The 23,686-nt window shown below is 43.3% G+C and overlaps 1 protein-coding gene across 2 annotated transcripts; it reads left to right on the top strand.

The window, feature by feature from the left end:
- Positions 1-1,228: 1,228 nt before the first annotated feature.
- Positions 1,229-22,966, top strand: rbbp5 (retinoblastoma binding protein 5). Of its 2 annotated transcripts, none has more exons than XM_015958267.3 (14): positions 1,229-1,381; positions 6,123-6,148; positions 6,263-6,435; positions 7,308-7,448; positions 7,732-7,894; positions 7,978-8,087; positions 11,966-12,085; positions 12,209-12,362; positions 12,439-12,510; positions 14,536-14,653; positions 15,569-15,638; positions 20,022-20,257; positions 20,697-20,774; positions 22,700-22,966. In XM_015958267.3, exons 1-14 carry the CDS (start codon positions 1,363-1,365, stop codon positions 22,750-22,752), a joined length of 1,533 nt encoding a protein of 510 aa, XP_015813753.1. In that variant the 5' UTR covers positions 1,229-1,362; the 3' UTR covers positions 22,753-22,966. The 2 variants fall into 2 exon arrangements, with proteins under 2 accessions (XP_015813753.1, XP_015813752.1); XM_015958266.3 differs by having other exon boundaries at positions 20,697-20,936.
- The last annotated feature ends 720 nt before the right edge of the window (positions 22,967-23,686 follow it).

Below are 23,686 nucleotides of genomic sequence, written 5' to 3'. Positions count from 1 at the left end.
CTTTCTTTCTGACAATAGCAGCAGGTGTTACAGCTGCACCTATTACCCATCTGTTTTATCTGTCCATACAAACCATACAAACTGGTGCATTTCTGCAGGACTGGAAATTAGCATCTCTTTAAAGGGGGAGATCCTTCCGACCAAAGCTGTTAAAGACCTATCTCTATCCTGCCTTGCTTCTCTAAAGCCATTGAAAAGTTAGTCAACCAACAGCTAACTCAATATCTGGTATTATTACCTCCATGCAGTCCGGCTTCAGAACTGCCTTAAAGTGGTAAATGACATCATATGTGCCATTGACAATAAGGAACATTGCTGTGTTTGTTGACTTGCCTTTGACCCTGTAGACCATAACATCTTACATTGTTTAGGTTAGGGTTAGGAATAGAACCACATTGGTTATGGTTTGGGTTAGGCATAATACAGTCACAAAAATTAAGAAAAAAAAAGAATACAAGTCAATGGAGGGTCCACACAAGCATATAAATACAAGTGTGTGTGTGTGTGTGTGTGTGTGTGTGTGTGTGTGTGTGTGTGTATGTGTGTGTGCTCTGTCTTCTCCATCCCAGGATCCTCTGAAGGTTTCTTCCTGTTAAAAGGGAGTTTTCCTCTCCACTGTCACTACATGCTTACTTATGAGGATTGCTGTAAAGACATTAGTCAGTGACCCGATACAACATAAGCGTTACAGGTAAAGTCATCCACAAATTTTTTTTCTCTGCATTTGACCCATGCTCTGGGGAGCTGTGAGCGGCAGACATGGGTATAAGTGCTACTTAAACAGAGACTGAGTTGAGTTTATCATTGCTGTTGCTTGACATTTATTTTTTAAGCATATAATTTTTTTAATTATTTCGAACAGGTCAAACAATGCTGAATTCACAAAGATAAAAAAGAAAACAACAAATGTAGTTTGTTAAAAATAAATAATAATAAAATAATATTAGTAATAAATTGGCCTTACCATATAAGACTTTCCAACTTAAATCAAAGTATCACAAACTAAAATTATTCGAAAAGGAATAGAAAGAAGCATAGCTTATTTCACCTGTCCCTATGTACATTAAATACATATAAGCAAAATGAAATCGGTTTTATATACACATTATAAATACATTTACTTTGTGATAAACAAACAAACAAACAAGCAAGTAATGTGTTGTTAATATTACGTTTTTTTTTTTTTTTTTTTTTTGTTCAGGCACATCTTTGGTCACCGTCCATCATTTAGGGTCCTTTCCGCTGCTTGTGTCTCTCTGGGGTAGCCAAGTAGCTGCAAATGTGAAATAAATCGAACAAAGTTTGATAAATCGTCAGTAGAACCAAGCTGTTGAAGAACTTTGGATACTTTTTCGTCCAGCGATGAATCTCGAGCTGCTCGGTAATTAGCACACGTTTCTCTGTTTGTGTTTCTGTGTCGCGCTGATCTACATGTTAGCATCGTAAGCTAGGAACTATGAATCCTTATTGTTTTAATCAAAGTTTTTGAATCGTGGTTAATTCTTGGTAGACATCTTAAACTGATAGTATTCTTAGGAAATATTCTGATAAATTAATTTACACTTAAAAGTTTTAATGTCTTTAAAATGACCCAGTTAGCCGCATCTCATTGTCTTAAGTAACATCCGAATGCCGTCTTTATTTATTTTATTTAACCTTAATTTACCCAGATGAGTCGATTGATTACTCATTCTCATTTACCACAACCATCTGGCCAAGAGGCAGCAGATACCTAGTTAGCCGTCTGACAGCCAGCTAGTCTCAGTTTAGTTCAGTTAACCAAGGAAAGAAAAAATACGTTGCCTGAACGGACTAAGCAGCCCTGGTTTTATAGCCAGAGGCTGATTTGCAAACTCAGTACAAAGTCAAATTTTTGGGTAAAACATCACTAATTATAGCACACACGAGAAAGTATTATAATTAATATTTAATTTTATTCATGTATTTATTCTTCATCTAACTAGGAAGGTCCCATTGAGATGAAAAGCCTAATTTCCAAGGCAGTCCTTGCCCAAAATTAGGCAGTCCTTGCCCAGAGGCAGCAGAAGTTGTTTCAGCTCCACAGACATGTTATGTACTAGATTACAGAAGGCAGTTACAAACACAGAATCCTCTCAAGGGTTCCCAGTCTGGTTTTAAATGTAACCAAGGAGAAAAACTCTGTTAATTTCCAGTTTTCCTGCTGCCTGTTCCATGCAGAAGGAGCAGAGTGAACAAAAGACCTTCAACCCAGATCGGTGCGAGCAAACAGAACACATAGTAACAGCTGATCGTTTTCTTCTAGACTGAGAGAAGTTACACTTCTCAGTGAGATTAAGTTACAGATGTAGGTGGGTAGTAATCCAAGCATGGCTTTATAAATGAAGGTGTACCAATGTCCCAACCTCCTGGTGGATAAAGGCCATCCCACTGGAGAACTCAATTCACCATGATGGATCAGTGGTCTACAGTTAGTAATAAACCTCACCGAGGCATGATGAACCGCATCAGTCTTACCAAGATACTGTGCTGAGACACTCGTATACAAAAGGTCTCCATGATCCAGAACAGACAGAAATGTTGCAGTAACTGGTCGTTTTGTTGCCTCAAAGGAAAAAAGTTTATTTCTAAAAAAGAAACCCCGTCTGAGTTTGAGTTTCTTCACAAGATTATCTACATGGGCTTGATGGAGAGGGAGTCATTGAGCCAGACACCAAGGTATTTATATGTGTGGAGTGGACCACCTCTATAATGTTTCCTTTGAGTGGTAACTGATGGCATCTTTAGAGGTCTTGTTTAGAGTTAGAAAACAACATTTGCTTAGTCTTGTCTGCATTGAGGACATATTTTAACTGCAGAAGTGTTTGTTGGACCTCATTAAAAGCTTTCTGTAAGAATTCAGCAGCTTTAATGGGGGTGGGGTGGGGGGGTGGGGGGTGGTGGTCCACAACAGTAAATGATCGTGTCATCAGCGTAAAAGTGCAAATTAGCATCCGACACATTTTGTCCATAATGAACAAGAGGGGTTCCAAAACTGAACCCTGTGGTACTCCCTTGTGAACACTCAACAATTCAGAGAACAACCCATCACATTTAACGCACTGAGTTCTAGGGTTGTCACGGTGTGCAAATTTAACCTCACAGTTGTTGTGACCAAAATTATCACGGTTTTCGGTGTTATTGCAGTATTTTTTTTAATGCGTTACATTTTCAGACAACTAAATAAACCCTGTATATCAGGAAAAATTGTCCTCAGTTTGTGTCTAAATTTTGCCTAAAATTTGTTATTTTATAATGATGTTGTTTATTTGTTTACATTTTTCCCCTTTAGTCTTTAAAATACTAATATTTGCCCATAACTTCTTATTTATCTGTTTGATGTCATTTAAAAAATATTAGACCAGATGATACTCAGTACTCAAGTAGCCATCTAATCAGATACTTTTTTACCCTTACTTGAGTAATAAACCCTAAATCAGGAAAATATTGTCCTCGGTTTGTGTCCTTCCAGTGAGCTTTGCAGATTTAGGAAAATGTCATCAGGCAGTAATCATTGTTAAATTCATAATTATTCTCGGAGAGAGACCAACTCTTATCTGCCCCTGGGAGCCCCGTAATGCATAGCGTCATTTCAATATGGGGGTGTCCGCAACACGGTTTTATGCAGGTAGCGGCGCTGCGGCTGCTTTATATAGCGACTCGTTGCCTTCTCCCTCAACCCAAATCCTCGGATCACGCATTTTAGCTAAAACGCTAACGTTAACTTGCCTTGCGTTGACTGTAGAGTTGTGGGTGATGGTCACGCAGATGTGTCATGAGATTTGAAGCGTTGCTGCCTTTCACAGACACTTTTTCTGCACGTGCTGCAAACAGGATAGCCGTCTTCTATCAACTGTCCCTCGGCATTCTTCAAATATCCAAAAAATGCCCGTACTTCCGACTTTGTCTTTGAGGGATAATGCATGTCCTGAGCGCTGCCGTCTCCTCCTTTGGCCATTATTTCAGCTTTAGCTTCAAGAAAGTTTTGGTTGTAAACAACAAAGTGCGCATGTGCCGCCGGCAACTTCAGCAGATGATACGGTGGCTGGTAAGGGTCACCGCGCCTACACCGCAGCCATGGTAATCCACAGAGATAATATTTTTTTTAAAAACAAGACAGTTATTATTATTGTTAACTTTTTTACTGTGGTTTATCACAACACCGGTTACCGTGACAACCCTACTGAGTTCTGTCCGTCAAGTAGTCTGTGAACCATGATGTTCAGACAATCCCAATCAGAGAAGCTTATGTTTTAAAACAGCATTGTCTACAGGGTCAAAGGTCTTTGACAGATCAATAAAAAGTGAAGCCCAGTACTGCTTTTTATCCAGAGCAACAAGTCTGTCATTGATCACCTTTGTAGCTGCAGTGATGGTGCTGTGCTGTTTACTGAAACCTGATTGCAGCAGACTTGAGACAAGGTCATTTGAATATAAAAACTCTTTCAGTTGTTCACTTACTAGGGTCTCTAGAAGTTTTACCAGGACACACAGATTAAATATTGGTCTGTAATTGGTTAATAGAGCCGGGTCACCACCTTTTAGTGAAGGAGACACAAAAGCAGACTTCCAAACTGATGACATTTGTTTTTGATAGGTTAAAAAGAACTAAAGCCGGTATCACACTGGAAGCCTCAGTGGCGTGAAAGTAGAACCCGATCCTATCTTTAGCAGCATGGCACGTTGTGCCTCGTCTGGGACACACCTGGAAATTGCTGCTTGTTTGAAGCAGTCCATAATGGATTCTAGTTGAAGCAGTGACGTTCCTCTGCCTTTTCGGTACACTGTTGCTTTCAGTGCGAAACCAAGGTAAGAGATTCTGCTATGAAATCAGCAGCCATTTTCATCACGAGACCCCCACCCCAGTGGAGCGAGGCTGCGAGATGTAAACAAAATCGGATGGAGTTGATTCATTAAGATTTATAAAGTCATAAGGCTGCTGCCACGTTACTTACAATCAGACAGAAAATGTCCTGGGGTCTCATTTATCAAACATTGCATAGAATCCTTACATATATATATATATATATATATATATATATATATATGTGTGTGTGTGTGTGTGTGTGTATTTGTCGTTGTCGTCTTCATCCGCTTATCCGGGTCACAGGGGCAGCATCCCAACTAGGGAGCTCCACCTCCACCAGTTCCTCCGGCAGGACACCAAGGCGTTCCTGGACCAGATTGGAGATGTAACCTCCAACGTGTCCTGGGTCGACCAGGGGGCCTCCTGCCAGCAGGACATGCCCGAAACATCTCTGCAGGGAGGCGTCCAGGAGGCATCCTGACCAGATGCCCAAACCACCTCAACTGACTCCTTTCGATCTGGAGGAGCAGCGGTTCTACTCCGAGTCCCTCACGAATGTCCGAGCTCCTCACCCTGTCTCTAAGGCTGAGCCCGACCACCCTATGGAGGAAACTCATTTCGGCCGCTTGTATTCGCGATCTCGTTCTTTCGGTCGTTACCCAAAGCTCGTGACCATAGGTGAGGATTGGGATGTAGATCGACCGGTAAATCAAGAGCCTGGCTTTCTGGCTCAGTTCCCTTTTCACCACGACAGATCGGCTCAGCGTCCGGATCACTGCAGATGCTGAACCAATCCGCTTGTCAATCCCCCGATCCCTGCCACCCTCACTCGTGAACAAGAACCCGAGATACTTAAACTCCTCCACTTGAGGTAGGACCTCTCTCCTGACCTGGAGTTGGCAAGCCACCCTTTTCCGGTCGAGAACCATGGTCTCAGATTTGGAGGTGCTGATCCTCATCCCAGCTGCTTCACACTCGGCCGCAAATATATGTATATATATATATATATATATATATACACACACACACACACACACATATATATACTGTATATATATGTGTGTGTGCATATATATATGTATAAATGTGTGTGTATATACATGTGTGTGTATGTATATTTAACAACACTTCTCCGTGAACTGTTACACCCCTTCTCACGACTCATAGGTGTATAAATCATGCTTTTTGGTAAAAATGGTAAATGACTTGTATTTGAATGGTGCCTTACAGGGACCATTTGTTATTCATTCACCCACACACAGACAAATTCACACACTGTTTCATGTTTCTCTTGCAGAATCTTTCGGGCAGAATTATCCAGAGGTGAGTCATAAAATCAGTCAATATTATGGTTTTGGATCATGTTTCTGATTACACATCCGTCTGAGTTTGTCGCTATAGTAAAACAGTGTTATTTCTGGTTGTGTGTGTGCATAGGAGGCAGATGGCACTCTGGACTGTATCAGCATGGCTCTCACTTGCACCTTTAATCGCTGGGGCACCCTGCTAGCTGTGGGCTGCAACGATGGTCGCATTGTGATCTGGGACTTCCTCACGCGAGGAATCGCTAAAATCATCAGTGCACACATACATCCAGTCTGCTCTCTATGGTAATAAACCTTATACAACCTTTGACCCTTTTCACCTTTGTCATCAGTGTAGTGATGAAATAATCACCTGTTGATGTTCTGAGCCCGATCCTTTTGGAGCTTCCCGTTTATTCCATTTGTCACCCATTCTGCTCAGGATCTTGTGGCTAAAGATTAGATCTAGGGCCGTGCGATCTGACGATATAAGATCGTTAAGGATTATAAAGTGATGTTGATCTACCAAAGCTCGGAGATCGTAGAACCGTCTATTTGTGTTCCATCACCTGTGCCGTTTTTTCTGGACTCGTCTACGGGCTCACGTTTTTTCTCAGCCGAGTCACGCTATTTGATAGCCTGCTTCTGTCTGCACGACAGATTCACCGATGAACCAATCAGAGCAAGTTTCAGGCAGCATGTTGTTTTGTTTAGTTGAGGTGCTCTGTAGAGCTGAGGAAAATGATCTAAAATGCGGACGTAAACAATTATGAATCTTTGAAGAAGCGCACCATACTCGATTATAGCGGCTAGTCGCCCGCATTAGCCACTGCTTGCTTTGTCTAAGCAGTCATTACATGTATTCTCGTGTGTCTGCTTCTGTTAAGGGCTGTGGAAGGTGCTCTGTAAATGAGTGAAATGACCCAGACTCTGACCCTAACCGGATCTTTTCTAGCGCATATCTTATTGACAGGTGTTGTATAAACTCCTAAATCCGAGTCTTTAATTGGGTCAGTCTGGACCTGGGATAAACTGGAGTTGTGGATTTTTTCCCTGCACTTTGAGACCAGTTTAGCTGTGATCTGCAACACTAAATAAAGTGGAATGACCTGACTGAAGTGGAGATGCTAACATCTTTGTGGCTTTCTAACATAACCTGTTTGTGTTTTCCTTTCCAGCTGGAGTCGAGACGGCCACAAGCTGGTGAGTGCCTCTACAGACAACATTGTCTCCCAGTGGGACGTCTTGACTGGAGACTGTGACCAGAGGTTCCGCTTTCCTTCACCCATTCTGAAACTGCAGTGTCATCCTCGAGACATGTGAGTGTGTCAGATCCGTTTGTTTCTGTTTTATCCGGCTCATTGTATGTTTTGGATCCACTACAGCTGAACCCTTTAGTGGAAAGATTGAATTGGATTTGTCCGACAGAAAATTGAGATTTCTATTTGACAATTTTCTTCAAATCAAGCTTCAGCTGCAGGTCTTGGGTCAGTCAGGAGCACTGCAACAATAGCAGCCTTGGTCATGTTTTCTGAAATAACTTTGATCAGAAAGGCGTAGCTCGTTCAGCCTCAGGATTTAGAAATCACATTTGTGTTTCAGGGACAAGGTGCTTGTGTGTCCCATGAAGTCCGCCCCGGTTCTGCTGACTCTGTCAGACTCCAAACACGTTGTCCTGCCTGTGGACGATGACTCGGACCTGAACGTGGTAGCAGCTTTCGACCGACGAGGAGAATATATTTACACTGGGAATGCCAAAGGAAAGGTCCGCCTCTCTTACCGTCAGGGTTAAAAGGTCATCCAGATACTCCCTCCTCACACTTTCTGTTGTTATCGTCTTTGATGCAGATTCTCGTGTTGAACACAGATAGTCAGGAGCTGGTGGCATCCTTCAGAGTAACGACCGGCACCAGCAACACCACTGCCATCAAGTCCATTGAATTTGCCCGCAAGGGCAGGTGAGCCTATCTTTCTTCATCTTACCTGGAAATACAAACTCTGCCACGGAGTTCTAGCACATCTGGCTGAGCTCCTTCTGCGTTTCTTTTTTGTTTGATAAGTGCTTAATAAAAGTATGGTTTCTGTGCGGTAGTAAAAGGTATTAAAATACATGAGCTCAAATTAAGGTCCCTAAAGTAACACCAAACATTTTCCTGCTGTTTCGCCCTACTGGTTGAAAGTGGAATTACAACTGTCATTAACAACCTGCAGCAGCTTGCAAGTCCAGTGGCATCAAAGCCAGCTCACCATCAGTCTGTGATCCTTTAACTTTCTTAACCTAGTGCAGGCCACGTCGATGTTCACCCTGGTTTTAGCTTTTTGCTTAGCCTCCTAAGACATAATTCACCGACTTTCAATTCCAGGCTCCACCATGATGTCAACAAACAAAGCAAACTTCCTTTTTTTTGTTCGCCTTGTGTTACTTTAATAAAAATCGACAAACTGAAAATGCTTACTGATAGCCTTTTATTAGCTACCGGCACAGAAAATGGCTAATGTTCCGTTAGGCAAGCAAAGAGAGCCCCCTAAGGCACCCACCTGCTCAACGAAACAGTTAATTGCTGTTTCTGGTCTGCAGAGGGCATTCCCATGTGAAGATGGTAAAGTTTCTACCAATACAGTCACTGAAGCCTCTTTTGAAGGAATTTGTTAAGGTGTAAAAAAAAACCCCGGCTTAATGTCCCTTTAAAATATAGTAAATTAATTTGCTTTTCTAGTAAATTGTTCTGACTTGATAGTAATTTTTTCACCTTTTTAATATATTGGCATGTTTTCATTCAACGCTTTTGGTTTTTTATTCTATATATGTGTTGTCAGGACCTGCAGCATTAATGAGAAGAAGAAAATGTCTTTTCTATTTTGCATCAAGATAAAAATCACGAGGCGCTTCACAAAAACAAAAAATGTAAAAATATAAAAAATAATTTAGAAAATGGTTAAAAGTATATTTAAAATGAGCAAAAAATAGACATTTGTGATTAAAAATGTAAAGAAAGAGTGAGAGTGAATAGATAAGAGGGGAATAAGTGGATCCTGTGGAAGGTGGGATAGGTGGAGAGAGCAGAATAAAGAGAGTGGTGAAGAAGGCCATTCAAAAGCCAGCTTGAACAAGTGAGTCTTCAGCTGCTTTTTAAAGGAGACCACTGAGTCCACTGATCTCAGGCTCAGGGGGAGAGAGTTCCAGAGTCTGGGGGCCACAGCAGCAAATGATCTGTCAGATCATTTGTCAGACTGGTTCTGTTATTATTACTTATTATTTAACTTATATTTTTCTTCCCAGGAGGATAAACTGCTTGAGATGTGGCATCTCGTTTTCGAGCAGGTCCTCCTACCATACAACAAGTAAATATAATAAGAAGGCAAAGTCGTTAATCCATAACAAACTGAGAGAGAAAAAAAAAATAATAATAATAATAACACTTTCTGTGGCTTACCCCATGTATCTGTAGGCATACTTGTAACAACAAATATAAAATACATTAACAGATAAAAATTTAACAATAGAAAAACAACATAAATTGAGTGCTGCTACGATATTAAACACAATAGGCAAAACAATTACAAGTTGGCTTCACATGCTCATCAATAGAATTATGAAATAAACGAAATGATGAAATAGATCTTAAGTTAGCAGGTAATGTATTCCAATCCTGAGGAGCTTTAACACAGAAGGCATAACTCTCAACTTCTTTTTTAAACCGACGAATAACAAATGAAGGATGCTCACTAAAACGGGTAAAATACAAAGCATTGATAGGTACTAACAAGACTTTCAAATAAGATGGAAAATCAAGATGAATACATTTAAAAATAAATAACAACCAATGAAATTGTCTTGCTTTCAAGGTCATCCAAGAGACTTGTTCATACATGTAGCAGTGGTGAGTTCTTAAAGGACACCTCAAAACGAAACCACATAGGCTATTGTAAATAACATCAAGAGAGTGAAGACTAGCAACTGAGGAGTTCTGATATAGTATATCTGCGTAATCTAAAATTGGAAGCAGAAGCTGAGTTACAATACGTTTGCGTGCTGTCAGTTCATAACAATTGATGGCTGTATATAATGTTCTTAAGCACCGGTTAACTTTGTGACAAATCGTTTATCAGATCTGTTTGGCTCATTTTGATACTAGCAAGCCACTTTACACCTCATGATGGAAAGGTTTTCCCTCCTTTGGCATTAAAGACTGGCTTAAGCTGGTCATGGGCAGGGACAGACCGTCCAATTGCCCGGTGCTTACGTGCTGTTTGGCCTGACAGAACTCCATCACTTGTTTTTATTGTGTTGCGGGCGGCCAAGCAGGAATCCCAGACACCCTGAGCTGATCCTAACAAGTAAGTGCCTAAAATTGCAGTTCTACTCTCATCCACTAGGGGCTGGCACCAGAAGTGAGCAAATCCTCATTGACTCCCATGTTAAAAATGCCAGGTTTATTTATTTATTTATTTTTAAATTCCATATTTCAGTCAAAAATATAACAAAACATAATATAATCATAAAACATAAATCATTACATTCAAAGTGACTGAGAAGGCTCAGGTAGAAGCAAAATGCTTATATTTATGCCTGTCCTTTTTTATTACATTATAATATAATAATGTCCTTGTTAATATAATAATAGTAATTAAAACACAGACTATCAAACTGAAATAACCTCCTCAATTCTGTACCTGGTATAAATATTGCTTTTGTATTCATTTTTAAACAGAATCATAGTAACACATTTCCTTAGTGTCCCCTCCATCCTATTCCACAGTATTGCTCCACATACCGAAATACAAAAGGTTTTACTTGTTGTACGTGCAAAAGGAATTCTGAAATGAAATTGTTCCCGTTCCCGTAATTTATAACCCCCCCTTCCTTCTCAATGAATAATTTTTGAGTCTTGTTTTGGTTGTTTTGGCGTCGACATCATTCTAGTGCGCAACATTCTGTGACTTAAAAAACAGTAAAAACGGTGAGAAATGCTGGCAGCGAAGGCCTTTACCGATCAGGAAACAACTGGCAGTGATTGAGTTAAATGTGAAGGCTTTAAGACCGTCTCTAAGCAGCTAGATATTTCTGTGACTATAGTTGCACATATTCAGATATTTCTGATCCATGGGACTGTAGCCAACCTCCCTTGACGTGGCTTCAGGAGTAAAATTGATGTCAAATCAATGAGATGGATAATCTGAATGGTAACAAAAGAGCCCAGAAAAACTAAAGAGATTCAAGGTGAACTTCAATCTCAAGGAACATCAGTGTCCGATCACACCATCCGTTGTTGTTTGAGCCAAAGTGGACTATGGGAGATGACCAAGGAGGACACCGTTGTTGAAAACAAAGTATAAAGAAGCCAGACTGGAATATACCAACCTGCATATTGACAAGCCAAAAAGCTTCTGGGAGAATGTCCCATGGACAGATTAGACAAAAACTGAACCTTTTGCCAAGGCACATCAGCTCTGTGTTCAGAGAAATTAATTTCTGTTACCACTGTGGTTTTTTCTTTCATTGACCAAAGGGTGCCGACTATTTTGTTCACGTCTGTAGTTTGATATGTAGTTTCCATGTAGACGGAACTCCAGAGGACCATTCTGGGTCATATGTTTGTAGTAAGGATGTGCATGTGTGTGATCCTGTAGCTGATCCCAGCATTAGAAACAGGGTGAAAGTCATAAACATTAATATGTCCTTCACAAGTTGGAAAATCACATGTTTTCTGTTCTACAGGAGACCATAGTTATACCTGTGTTTGGTCCTAGAGTGAGCAGTCTCTCAGTAAAGGTCACATGACCTTCCTTAGACCGTACACAACTTCAGCGATCTGACCTTGTTGTGTTTCTGCAGCTGTTTCCTTATAAACACGGCAGACCGGATAATTCGGGTTTATGATGGCAGAGAAATCCTGACCTGTGGTCGCGACGGAGAGCCTGAACCCATGCAGAAGCTCCAGGACCTGGTCAACAGGTGCGTGTGTAGTTGTGTGTGTGTTTGACCTTCTAGCTGTGGCTGTTAACTAATTCTGATGTGTGTGTGTGTGTGTGTGTGTGTGTGTGTGCGTGCGTGCGTGTGTGTGCTTGCTGCTCCCAGGACTCCGTGGAAGCGCTGCTGTTTCTCTGGTGACGGTGAGTACATCGTTGCTGGTTCAGCCCGGCAGCACGCCCTCTACATCTGGGAGAAAAGCATCGGAAACCTGGTGAAGATTCTTCATGGAACAAGAGGGGAGCTGCTGCTGGATGTGGCAGTAAGAACATTTAAATCAAGTTCTAGATCAGAAGGTCTGTGTTCTATGGTTCAAACAGCAGAACTCTCGTTTCCAGTGGCATCCTGTTCGACCCATCATTGCCTCCATCTCCAGTGGAGTCGTATCCATCTGGGCTCAGAACCAAGTGGTACGTAGACACTGGTTATCTTTCTAGCCATGTCCATCCCCTCATGACCACCATGCACCCATCCTCTGATGGCTACTTCCAGCAGGATAATGCACCATGTCATAAAGCTCCAATCATTTCTAATTGGTTTCTTAAACATGGCACTGAGTTCACTGTACTACAATGGCTCCCACAGTCACCAGATCTCAACCCGATAGAGCAGGCGTGGGGAACCCTGGTCCTCAAGGGCCGGTATCTTGCACATCTTTGCTCCAACATTTCTGATTCAGTGGTGGATTCACCTGTTCAGCAGCTCATCAAGCTCTGCAGAAGCCTGTTAATCACCTGCTGATTTAAATCAGGTGTGTTGAAGCAGGGTTGAAACTAAAATATGCTGGATAGTGGCCCTTGATGGAACAGGGTTCCTCACCCCTGCGATAGAGCATCTTTGGGATGAGGTGGAACGGGAGCTTCGTGCCCTGGATGTGCATCCCACAAATCTCCATCAGCTGCAAGATGCTATCCTATCAATATGGGCCAACATTTTAAAGAATCCTTTCAGCACCTTGTTGAATCAACGCCACGTAGAATTAAGGCAGTTCTGAAGGTCAAAGGGGGTCAAACACCGTATTAGCGTGGTGTTCCTAATAATCCTTTAGGGGAGTATACACTTCTGTGCAAAATCATCCGTAAAGGTCCCAAACGGAAACCTCACATCTCAGTGACCCTTGAGGGGTCGCTAACCTGTGATGCTATCTTAGACAGTGGGTCAGACGTTTCTATCATGTCCCGTTTACTTTGGCAAAGTCTCTGCTTGGCTACAGCTGACCAGAGTCATACCTTGACCCTTGTGACCCTGTGTTGTGGAGGTCAGTCCTTATGCTCAGGCTACAACGACCTTGTCTTCGTTGTGCTTCCTTGACCTTTCTATTGGTTGTATGTCGGTGTGTTAACCTGTGTTCATGTCTGACCTTGAGTCTTTGAGGTTTCCTGTTTGGTAAAGGACCCTGATGACCTGCGCTCTGCTCTGAGATCTGTTCTTCGTTCTCGCAGATTTGTTGAGAAAAACATGCAGTATATCTGCAGCTGATGCTAAAAAAAAATCAGCAATAAATCCACTGGAGTGGTAAATCTTATGCTCATAAGATCTTCTCTGGATCACCAGCGTGTCGGCAAGGTTTACACAGAAAATCAAACAAAGCAAATGATAAATGACTGCACTTGTATAGCACGTTTCAGTCACGCTGGTGGGGATGAGCTACGATAGTCACAGCTGCCCTGGTGCACCCTGACAGAGGCGAGGCTGCTGAGCACAGGCACCACCAGTCTCTCCGACCACCACCAGTAGGCAAGGTGGGTCAAGTGTCTTGCCCAAGGACACAACAGCAGAATTCTTTGTCTGGAGCCAGAATCGAACCTGCAACCTTCCGATTACTGGACAATCTGCTCTATCTCCTGAGCTACTGCTTCCCAACACCACAGCGTTTGTCCTCAGCACTGTCTTAAGAGTCCAAATCCTGTCGTCTGCAGTTACTTTCTCCAGCTGAATTCTCTACTGGAGCTTTTTTCCCCAGAGTATGCCTTACAAGGCATTCATTCCTACTAGAGACCACTTGAAGTGTGTTAAAAATATGAGTGAAGGACCTCTTTAAGATCAAAGATCATCTGCTGCTGTGGCCCCCAGACTCTGGACCTCTCTCCCCCTGAGCCTGAGATCAGTGGACTCAGTGGTCTCCTTTAAACTCACCTGTTCAGGCTTTGGTGGGACCTTCATCACCACCCTCTCCTTGTTCTGCTCTTTCTTTGTCGGGATCCACTGGTTTCCCTCTTTTCCATTCATTTTCTCTCCCTTACGTTTTTTAAAATCACAAATCTTTATTTTTGATTTTTTATTCTAATTTTAACCATATTTTTAAATCATTTTTTGAAGATTATTTTGTATTTGGAATTTTTTGTTCTTGTGAAGTGCCTCGTAATTTTTTTATAAAAGATAATTTTCTTTCTTTTCTTTCAATTAAACCTCTCCTCTTTGTTGGTTTTCTGCAGGAGAACTGGAGTGCCTTTGCTCCAGACTTTAAGGAGCTGGATGAGAACGTGGAGTACGAGGAGCGAGAGTCCGAGTTTGATATTGAGGATGAAGACAGGAGTGAACCTGAGCAGACAGGTATAGTGAATAATGTGTTCTTTTATATTGAAAATGCTGAAAAAGATGTTTAAAAATAAATAAATAAATAAGAGTGAAAACCTGTAAATAACAGAGATAAAGTTGTGTCACAATAAAAGCTTCTCTAAATATTTTTAAAGCTCTTCAACATGCATGTGTGCTGTGAATGTCTAAGGTCTGAGCCAACATCGACCTTCCAAACCCAGCAGCCTTCATGTACATTCCTCCTGGTTGACGCCAACCAGCCCAGAACCATTATTTTAGTTATTTCATACACATTCAGTTACTGGTTGTACACATTCCATTGTAAAAGATAAGAGGTCTGAAATTTTTATAATAATTTCTCTTCAGCTGTCAGACAGAATGTAAAAACGTACCAGCACAAGTTTCACACATGTGGGAAAAGGTTTTTACAAAGTGTGTCTAAATGACTCTAATATGATTAAACTACAATAACAGAGAGAAGATCTCACGTCCAGGTTGGAGGTTTTAAAGCATGGCTCCAATTGTTTTCTGTGTTTTACAGAAAAAGCATCTGATTTGTCCTGCAGGTGTCTGAAAGGTGAAATGATTCAGTGTAACTGCTGGTAAACTAGCTGGGTTTCACGACGTTGCCTCCAAGTCACCAAATGCAGAAGGAGTCCGGAAGTAGCCTGCGCCGCACAGAACCCTATTCACTCTGGTGACTGGGTGTTAAAATGCCCAAAATCTGCATGGTCTACGGTTATTACCGTCGGACTAATTGGGACAAAGACAGATGTTTTTTCAAGTCCCGAAAGTCGTGCGCCACAAAGGAAAAAAAAACATACTGAAAGAAGATGGCTGAAGGGGTCTATTTTTACTTGCTTGTGATTAGAGGGAACATCTGGTTTATTCCCCTGAAACCTCTCACATAAGTTGGTCTTCATGTTGCAGGTGCAGATGCTGCTGAGGATGAAGAGGTGGACGTGACGACTGTTGATCCCATCGTCGCTTTTTGCAGCAGGTGAGAAGGTGCACTAGGTGTTTCTTCACATCTGAACTCCAAAATCAGATGTTCCTCCTTCAGTACTCTCAGGGATGATTAGGGATTATCATCATCCTCTACTCGGTGACACTGGTTATGGATAATTGTGTTAACAGACGTATGGCCAAGCAGGAAACAACTAAAATGTGCTGGATAGTGGACCCCCAGGACCAGGATTGGTTATTCCTGTCCTAGACCTAAACTTGGGCTTAGACCCACGCAGAAACTAGAATGCTGAACCCTGTGAGCGGATGTTTATTATGGGATCTGTTGAGGTGTGAGGACCCTGCCTGACTCTCAGGTCTGAAGTAACACCCCTGGGTGGTTCCTGAAGGAATGTTTTCACAGGGTCATATCTGGGTCCTGTGGATGCCTGGTTTTTCCACCAGTACCTACTTATCGCAGCTCGTCTCGGTTCAGTGCAGTTCCAAGCTGCTTTCAACAGTGGTCCATGGATATATAGAGATGTAGTTAAGACAACAGAATGAAACAGGATTAAATTATATTAATGTATAACTAAAACGTGTGCTGAGGGAACGCCACAGCATCAATTGAGTTGCCTTCTGACTCTTTAAAAAAAGGCAGTGAATGTGCTTGCTAGCCCAGTGAACTAGACCAAAGTCTGGTCTAGGAAGGCTCCATCGGAACCTCCGCAGCACCTAGCAGCATTCTGGCTGGCCAATCACAGCTCTCTAGAGGGGTTTCAATCCTATAGAGTGCTGTGATTGGTCCACAATGGTGGGCCAATCACAGCACTCTATCTGCTTTGACCAATCACAGTGCTTAATCCACTTTGTGGACCAATCACAGTGCTTTATCCGCTTTGTGGACCAATCACAGCTCTTTATCCGCTTTATGGACCAATCACAGCGCTTTATCCACTTTGTGGGCCAATCAGGGCCCTCTATTCGTCTGGTGGGTGGGATGATGCAACATAGTGAAACAAGATGGCGACAGCTCGTTTGAAACAGCTTTTACAACCATTCTGGACTATTAGGACTTTGGCTTTATTAGAACCAGGAGCAGATAGATGCATTTAAGTTCTTTATTTAGAAAAAGGATGTATTTTTGCCTTCTTCAACAGCAGACTGCCTTGTTTACCAACATCCGTTACGGTGAGTACGTCACGTTCATTGTCCAGTAGCATGATCTGTCACCTTTGACCTTTAGCCTGGTGCTGCACAAGCAGTAGGCTTTGGTCACTGGACCTTAGGGACCTGCTGGGGGTGTAGGGACTGAGAAGATCACCAATGTACGGTGGTGCTTGTCCATGTAAGGCCCTAAAGACCAGAACCAGGATCATGAAATGAACCCTGAAGTTGACTGGCAGCCAGTGAAGCTGGAGGAGAAATGGGGTGATGTGGGTGTGTTTGGAGGACTTGGTCAGAAGCCGAGCACAGGCATTCTGAACCACCTGTAGACAGTTCAGGGAGTATCTGCTCAGGCATGTGAAAAGAGAATTGCAGTAGTCTAAGCGTGAGGAGATGAAGGTGTGGAGAACTGTCTCAAGTTCAGAGCGGGATAGAATGGGACTCAGCTTAGCAACGTTCCTGAGATAGAAGAAGGAAGAGCAAACAAGAGAACTGACATGAGAATCCAGGGTGAGAGCTGGGTCAAATGTCACACCAAGATTCCTGACAGAGGGTTTGTTGTGAGAAGCAAGCTGCCCGGGAGAGTCTCTGACTTTGGGAACCAGCTTGTCTGGGGCACAGATGAGGATCTCAGTCTTATCTTCATTCAGCTGTAGAAAGTTCCCACCATCCAGGTTTTGATAGAGTCAAAGCAGGTGTGGAACAGCTGCAGCTTAGACATCTCATGGGGCTTAAAGGAGATGTACAGTTGGGTGTCATCTGCATAAAGATGGTAGGATATTCCTTTGATGGAGCTCAGGATGTGCTGAAGAGGAAGCAGATAGAGGAAGAAGAGCAGAGGCCCCAGCACAGAACCTTGTGGGACACCATGGGTAAGAGAGGTGGTGGAGGACCTAAACTTGGAGACGGTCACAGAAAAGGAACGCTCAGACAGATAAGAGGAGAACCACTCCAGAGCAGTTCCTGATAGGCCTACCCAGTCTCTCAGCCTCTCCAGTAGCCGGTGATGGTCAACAGTGTCAAAGGCTGCAGTCAGGTCCAGCAGGATCAGAACAGAACAGTCCCCTGCATCACTGTGAGTCAGAAGGTCATTAGAGACCCTAAGAAGAGCTGTTTCAGCAGAATGAGCTCTACGAAAACCTGACTGGAAGCTATCATAGATGTTATGTTCATCAAAAGCAGCTGTGAGTTGTTTAGCCACAACCTTTTCCAAGATCTTGGAGAAGAACGGAAGTTTAGAGATGGATCTGAAGCTGCTATGGAGAGAGGGGTCGAGACTCGTTTTTTTAAGAAGCAGGTGGATTACAGCGTTCTTAAAGTAAGCAGGGACCTGATCAGAAACCAGAGAAGCATTAATTATAGAGAGCACGCTGGGACCGATGGACTGAAAAGCACTTTTAAACAAAGATGAGGGTAAGATGTCGAGGAGGCATGCAGAGGTCTTCATAGAGTTAACTAGTTTGGTTAACTCAGGCAAAGAAACGGGAGCAAAGCTATCTAGGATGATGGGCCTGGTTGGAGTCAGGAGAGGTAGCGATAAGGCTGAAGGAGAGATGCTAGATCTAACCTTATTGACTTTGTCCACAAAGAAAGACAGAAAGTTCTCACAGTCTGCAACAGAGTGGATGGAGGCTGTAGGAGAGGCAGGGGAGACAATGCTGCTGATGGTGTTAAACAGCACCTTGGGGTTCCCTTTGTTCTGGGACACCAGGTTGGAAAAATAGACAACCCTGGCATCTCTGACAGAGTTAAATGAAGTCAGAAGATCCTTTTGATGCAGCAGATGGACGTGGAGATGGGTTTTCATCCACAAGCGCTCCACTCTTCTGCATTGGCGCTTCAGGCTGCGAAGGCTGTCATTAAACCAGGGAGTAGGGTTCACTGCAGGACCTGATCTGGTTCTAACAGGACAGATGTTGTCCAGAATGGAGAGGCAGTGCTAGTTAAACTGAGAAGTTAAAGAATCTGAGTCATCATCAGAAGAACAGGGTGGCCGAGTAGTCGAGTGTTTCACACGTGGAAGGACTTGTAAGTCTTGCTGTGATGAGCTAAGTGCACGTGAAGGGTTGTATTGTGTGAGGAAAGGCGGCGACATTTTTGTTGATGAATTAAAGACGACAACAAAACTCCAGTCAGAAAAGATGGGAGAACGGAAAGAAGAACCAATCAGCAAATGGAACAGGCTGGACTTGACAGCGCCGGCTGCCATTTGAACTTGCTACCAGTAACAGTTGAACAAATTATGTCTGAAAGGAGAAAATGTCCTCAGCTGAGTGGAAAAGCGTTTGGTGTGATGGTCTGAAAGTATTTACTTGTGAGTACATATCCGGGGTTTCCTCTGGTTCTACCAGTATTGGCAGCCAGCTGGGGTGGGGGCGGGAGAGGTCAGGCGTAGACTACTGGAGCCGAACCGAATGCGCTGCTTGTGGCGCTGCTACGGCCAATCTCATCGGTTTGGTGTTCTAATGGCCCACCTTAGTGCAGGTTAAACTCTAATAAACGCACCTGAATGCAGTTCCTGCCTTTAGTTTACCTTCTCTTGTTATTAGAGTAACACCTTTGAAGGTTTTGATGTCATTTCCTGTCATGTTTACAAATATTACTGCACATTATACAGATTTGTTTACTTTATTAATACTGTCAGACACAATGTTAAACTGTCGGTGTTCATTTTTGGTATTTTCCATTGGTCCATTCCAGCCTCGCCTCTGTCAGTGCGCCCTAGGGCTGCTGTAGCTACATTGTAGCTCATCATCAGTGTGTGAATGGATGAATGATTGACTGTAGTGTAAGGCACTTTGGAGTCCTCTGACTTTGAAAGGCGCTCTACAAGTGCGGCTCATTTATCATTTATTTCATAATTATATATATAATATATAATAATTATTGTTATTAAAACAGAGATTTATTGATCCAAATGGGACTTTTTCACATTTCTTTACAGGTAGAAGTGGGTGGAGCTAACATTTCCTTTACAGACGTAGAAAATCATCATGTCAGAACAAACGCGTTTGTTTTAGTTGACTAAAAGAATTTTAGTCAAAAGACTGAAACTAAATTAAAGTAACAGAGTTTCCTACTGAGATCAGTGTTTAAACTTTATCTAAAAGTAAAAAAATACTATCTGCTGATTCCTGCCAAATGGGGGGCGGAGTCAAGGAGATAGGTGAGATCCCTGGTGAAAATTCAGGGCTGGGTTTCTGCTGTCACATTACAAAGAAATGTTTGTGTTCAGATGTTTAGTCTGACCTGTGTTGCTTTTTTCTTGTAGTGATGAAGAGCTGGAGGACAACAAGGCTCTTCTGTATCTTCCCATTGCTCCTGAGGTGGAGGACCCGGAGGAAAACCCCTTTGGTCCTCCACCAGACGCCTCGGTCCAGGCTGGAGCTCCAGAAGACACACTGGCTGGAGGAGACAAGAAGCAGCGTCAACCTTTGTCTGAGGGAGGTCCAGCCAAGAAGAAGGCCAGGACCACCACCATCGAACTGCAGGGGGTTCCCAGTGATGGTAAACACCACGCTTCAATGGTTCTGGTTCTGGTGGACTGGGCTCAGTATTTGGTCGACGGTGGCACAGGAGTTAAGTGCTCACCCCGTAATCAGAAGGTTGCAGGTTCAAGCCCCGCTCAGTCTGTCGCTGTCGTGTCCTTGAGCAAGACACTTAACCCGCCTTGCTGCTGGTGGGGGTCGGAGGGACCGGTGGTACCTGTGTACGGCAGCCTCGCCTCTGTCAGTGCGCCCCAGGGCAGCTGTGGCTACATCGTAGCTCATCACCACCAGCGTGTGATTGTGTGTGTGAATGATTGTGTTGTAAAGCACCTTGGGGGGTCCCAGGACTCTAGAAGGCGCTACATGAAATACAGGCCATTTACCATGTTCCCTACTGGTTCTGCAGTCTGGTGGTGAAGAAGTGAGAAGCTAATGAGAAACTTGTCTTGTCTTCTCAGAGCTGCACCCCCTCCTGGGTGTGAAGGGGGACAGCAAATCCAAGAAGAAGACCGCAGGCCGACCTAAAGGCTCCAAAGGTAAAGACAAAGACTTCTCCTTCCGGCCCAAGCCTTACAGGGGTGAGCGGCCCTCCTTCCCTGTGATGCCCGAGGCTCTGGGCGGCTCTGGGCTGGGAGGAGGAGCAGGAGGAGGCGGAGGTGGAGGGATGAAGGGCAGGGCAGAGGGGACCCTGGCCTCAGGTAAGAACTGCCCTGCTGCCTGTGAGTGTGGGAGTGCTGCTAGCCCTGCTGACTCGCCCCACCCCCATCCCCAGGGAGGAGCCTCAGTATGGAGAGGAGGTCCTGATCTGGTCATTGGAATCAGGAATTCAGGACCTAAAACATCTAGAGCCATGAAGTTTGACTTCTGTCATGAATGATGTTAAACCGAATGGTGCTCACCAGCTGGGGAGGGTGGGTGGGTGTGTGTGTGTTGTGTGTGTGTGTCAGTGACATTAAAGATGTCATATGCTATTTTACACATTTGAGAGCAAAGGTAGGCACAATATATGATCAAACACCACTGTTGGCACTATTGAGATGTCATTTATCTTACATACGAGTTATTTTCATCAACCTGAATTTTACCTGGAAAGAAAGCGCTGTGTTTCAGTGAAGCTCCGCCCACGCCCGCTCTGACAAAACATTCCTATAACAGCATCTTAGACAAGTCTGCTGTTGTATCGGCCTTGGTTGTCCAGCGGTTAAGGCCTCTGTCTTTCATCTTGTTTTGCCATGTGCGGACGCTGGTTCGAACCCTGGTTATTTAGCCAGCTGAAGCAGATTTCACCTTTTCTAGCTGAGCAATGCGTGTTTGCGTGACAGAGCAGGCAGGAGGAGCCTTTGGCAGGCAGGGTAACTTTTCTCTGCATAACACCTGTAGCTCCAGCTGCCAGTCATTGCCTCAGTGCCGCTCTCAGTCTTCCAGGCGACGCCTTTTTCCAGGTATTTTTCTAGCCCCTAATCATGGACGTAATTTTTTTGGGGGGGCAGGGGGGACATGTCCCCTCACTTTTTCCAAAGTCAAGTTTTGACCCCTGCACTTTTTAACCATCCAAAAACAATATTACGCTATATTAAATTGACACTGGTTGAGCTCTAGGGCCAAGCGGAAAAGCCTGTTTCCCATTAGAGTATACTGTAAAGAACCCCCCCCCCACACACACACACACACACACCCCACACCCCCGTGTCCCCCCCACTTCTAAAGTGAAAATTACATCCATGCCCCTAATCCAAAAGGGTTCAGATCAAGGCAACTAGATTTCTTTGGTTTCTTGAAGACGTTTCGCTTCTCATCCTAGGAGCTTTGTCAATTCTAACTAGAATATGGGAGAGTCAAGCTTAGAAGCTGTAGCTGTCTGTTGTTATTAAACGAGCAGAAACTACTCTGGGTACCCCGTCTCTCCATCCCCTGATGAGTCGTTGGCCTTTATTGAGAGAGAGTCGTCGTGTTGATTCGATGTTCGAAGTTACGTTGAAACCAAGCACACCACTGTTTTTCTTGTGAAATTCCCAATAAGTTTGATGCGTCACATGACCCTCTTCCTGCTAAAAAGACAAAAGTTGGATCTAAGATGGTTGACTTCAAAATGGCCACCATGGTCACCACCATCTTGAAAAGTTTGCTCCCTCACATATACCAATGTGCCACAAACAGAATGTTAATATCACCAACCGTTCCCAGAAAAGGCTGAACAACACCACACACACACAAGCAGAGCAGGACATTTTTGCCTCTCTGACCTTTGACCTGATCATGTGACCTCCACCAGGCTGAAGCTGTCCCCATGTGCCCTCTGCCATCTGCAGCTTCTCTGTGTGCTTCTGCCTCCTCCCTCTGCTGCCTTGCTGCGTGCGTGCGTGCGTGCGTGCGTGTGTGTGTTAGCTGCTTTGACCAGGTGAAACTTGAGAACTGGGTTTTCTAACTGGACCTTCTCCATGTGATGTGTTTCTGCCTGCAGGAGTTCTGATCTCACAGTCGTACAAACAGCATGACATCGGAGGGATGGACTGACCATGGCGATGTGTAAATTTGTGTAAATAGTTTTTACAGACACACGTGTCATGTTATGTTCAGGTTTTATTTGGTCCAGTCCACAGGCTGTCCCCCACTCCAGACAGACAGGACCAGCACCAGAACCTCCTCAGCTGTCTCTGTAGAGAACCCACTTTCTGCTCTTGTGTCAGGTTGTTTTTCTACATATTAAATTGTTGTGATTTATAAACAACCAACAGCATTTTGTTTTTTATTCTGAGCCGAACGAGAGAAACCAGGTTTCCAGTCCAGGACCTCTGAACTAGCCTCTCCCTTTTTTCTAAACCTTTGTGTCCTTCTCCAGACTTCACCTTGCGGAGAAAACTCATTTCGGTCGCTTTTATCTATTGTGCTGTCCTCACTCCTAGTTTCCTAGTTTTCACCAGCTAGACAGCGAGATAACGATGCTCCAATAAACAGACTTGAATTGATTTGTTGTGCAGATTTATTGAAGAATGGCCTCTGACCATTGCCTTCTCTTTGCAAAACTGAAAGAATACAGATTAGAAATCAGCTAACTAGCATAGCAAACTGGCTAGTCACATGACTAACATTAAGCTAACACAAACAGCATGTTCATAACGCCACAAGATGTACAAAATATAACAGTTTACACACAAAATGAAAAGAAAGTCCTTATTTTGTCAATGTAATGATTTAAATTACATGTTATTTATTAAGCCATAAGGCGTAGGATTCCATAGGAAATATGAAATCAACCTTATGGATCTGTTGGGTTATTTTAACCAGAAGATTGGAACTTTTTATTGCAGAGATTAGATAACAGCTTTGTATTAATTCAGAGACAACAGAAGAGTGAGAGTCGAGTTTAAAGGTTTAAAGATTTATTACTAAACAAATTAAACTAGACAAACTTTAACACTAAATGTATGGTGTAACTAAGGTGAATGAG

This window comes from Nothobranchius furzeri, chromosome 3 (genome assembly GCF_043380555.1).
Source record: "Nothobranchius furzeri strain GRZ-AD chromosome 3, NfurGRZ-RIMD1, whole genome shotgun sequence".
NCBI lineage: Eukaryota > Metazoa > Chordata > Actinopteri > Cyprinodontiformes > Nothobranchiidae > Nothobranchius > Nothobranchius furzeri.
This window is presented reverse-complemented; position numbering and strand designations above follow the sequence as displayed.